Below are 2450 nucleotides of genomic sequence, written 5' to 3'. Positions count from 1 at the left end.
GCCACAGCGGTGAGAGGCCCGCGTACCGCAAAAAAAAAAAAAAAAAAGTTGAGGCAGTGCGCTCGGCGGTCCCGTGGATCTGTCTCTTGCTTCCACAGTGTTTGGACAGAACAGACCCAGACACAGCCCTTCCTCCAGCCCCCGACCACCCTCCAACCTTTTTTTCCAGTCGTAACCTTCAGACCCGATCACTCAGCTATCCTTGGCCTCCGGACCAGCCAACACCATTATCTGAGCTCAGCTCCTTATTATCCATCAACCATGAGCTCCCAAATTGATCAGAATGATTCCATCCAGGTGGAGGCCACCATCAACCGCCTGGTCAACATGCATCTACGGGCCTCCTGCACCCACCTCTCTGGGCTCCAATTTCCACCGCAGTGACGTGGTTCTGGAAGGCCTGGGCCACTTTTTCTGCGAATTTGAGACAGGCTGGGACCCGGGCTCTGGGACCCTTTGCTGCAATACTGGCACCTGGACAAACGTCTCCTCGAGCAACAAAACACAAAGAAACTACAAGGAACTAAAAATAACCACGTGCGTGTGCAGTTGGGACAAGTTATGAACAATAAGATATAATACGACCAAAACCCAACTGCCACTTCTGAAGAGCTGGGAGCAAAAGCAGGGTGTTGGGTGAGCCATGGCCACTGAGCCTGCGCGTCCGGAGCCTGTGCTCCGCAACGGGAGAGGCCACAGCAGTGAGAGGCCCGCGTACCGGGGCGGGGGGGGGGGGGGGAGGAGCAGGGTGTTGGGAGCAAAAGCAGGGTACTGTGCACGATCCCTGCACGCGGCACCACCAACTAGTGGGCATATCACCTCAGCCGCCCCTACCCCTGGACCCGCCCCTACCCTCACTCCATTTAAGGCTCCCCCTCAGGGAGGGGGAGCGACCAGGGTAGCCTGTTACCAGTTTTCCCTCCCCTCGTGCTGCAGCACAAATACCAATAAAGCCTTGCCTGAATTTCTTGTCTGGCCTCTTATCAACTTCTATTGATTAAAAAGTCTGAGGGTCTTCCCTGGTGGCGCAGTGGTTGAGAGTCCGGCCTGCCGATGCAGGGGACGCGGATTCGTGCCCCGGTCCGGGAGGATCCCACATGCCGCGGAGCGGCTGGGCCCGTGAGCCACGGCCGCTGAGCTCCGCAATGGGAGAGGCCACAACAGTGAGAGGCCCGCGTACCGCAAAAAAAAAAAAAAAAAAAAAAAAGTCTGAGAACCCAGGTCGGTAACAAATTAGCCAAGGAGAAGCACGAGAGCCCCCAGCATCTCTTGAAGATGGAAAACCAGCCCTCCAGTCGTGCCCTCTTCCAGGACGCGCAGAAGCCGTCCCAAAAGAAGTGGAATAAAACCCAGGACGCTATGGAAGCCGCCATTCTCATGGAGAAGAACCTGAACCAGGCCCTTTTGGATCCGCATGCCCTGGGTTGTGCCCGCACAGACCCCCACCTCTGTGACTTCCTGGAGAGCCGCTTCCTAGATGAGCAGGTGAAACTCATCCAGAAGATGGCAACCACCTGACCAACCTCCTCAGGCCGGCTGGTCCCCAGGCGGGCCTGGGAGAGTCCCTCGTCGAAAGGCTCGCCCTCCAGCACGAGTAGGAGCGTCCAGAGGCCAGCGGTTTTGAGGAGCCCCTCTGGCGTCAGGGTGTCTGCCTGAAGCCCCGCTCTGCAGCCACTAGGCAGCTTGTTAACTGCTCTGGAGCCCTATTGTTTTATGGAAACAATAAAGCTTTTTGCAGCAAAACGAAAAACAACTTGAATGTTTACATCGTGCTGTAAATGTTTCAAACCTTTTATATTCCCAGCCTCCTCCCACCAGATGGTTAAGTTCCACGCAGGGCCTCAGACAGCTCTTGAATATATTGTGGATAAACTGCTTGGGCAATTTCAAAAAAATCACAGACACTTAAAAGTTTTTAAAAATCCTACTCAGCAATAAAACACACTCAACAACATGGATGAACATTATGAAAGAAACCAACAACCACTGAGTACATACTATTTGATTCCATTTATAAAGTTCTAGAACAGCTAAAACTAGAAATCTGAACAGTGGTTTCCTGGGGCAGTGGGGGGCAGGCATTGAGGGGGGAGGGGTACAAGGAAACTGTCACAGGTGATGGAAATGTCCTGTATGCTAACCGGAATGGCAGTCATACAGGTGTACATTTGTCAAAATTCATCAAACTGTAGACTTAAAATCAGTGCATGTTGTATACAGATTATATCTCAATTTAAAAATGTGAATACCTCTGGTAAAAAATAAAATTAAAAAAATTACTTAATAAAGAAAGCCTCCTAGTTCTTTAGCAGGAAACGCAAGGCTTTCCATGGTCTGGTCCCTGCGTGCCACTCCAAACTCACTTCCAGAAACTTGCCCCACTGCCCTCCCCAAACTGCTCCCCTAAGCCCATCCCCACAAACCCTGGGCTCCAGTCTTACTGAACTGCT

General features: G+C 52.2%; 1 protein-coding gene across 1 annotated transcript; it reads left to right on the top strand.

Annotated features, from left to right (window-relative positions):
* Positions 1 to 283: 283 nt before the first annotated feature.
* Positions 284 to 1518, top strand: LOC132417993 (ferritin light chain-like). The gene is made up of 2 exons (XM_060001885.1): positions 284 to 419; positions 1232 to 1518. Exons 1-2 carry the CDS (start codon positions 284 to 286, stop codon positions 1516 to 1518), a joined length of 423 nt encoding a protein of 140 aa, XP_059857868.1.
* The last annotated feature ends 932 nt before the right edge of the window (positions 1519 to 2450 follow it).

Source organism: Delphinus delphis, chromosome X (genome assembly GCF_949987515.2).
Source record: "Delphinus delphis chromosome X, mDelDel1.2, whole genome shotgun sequence".
NCBI classification, from domain to species: Eukaryota; Metazoa; Chordata; class Mammalia; order Artiodactyla; family Delphinidae; genus Delphinus; species Delphinus delphis.
This window is presented reverse-complemented; position numbering and strand designations above follow the sequence as displayed.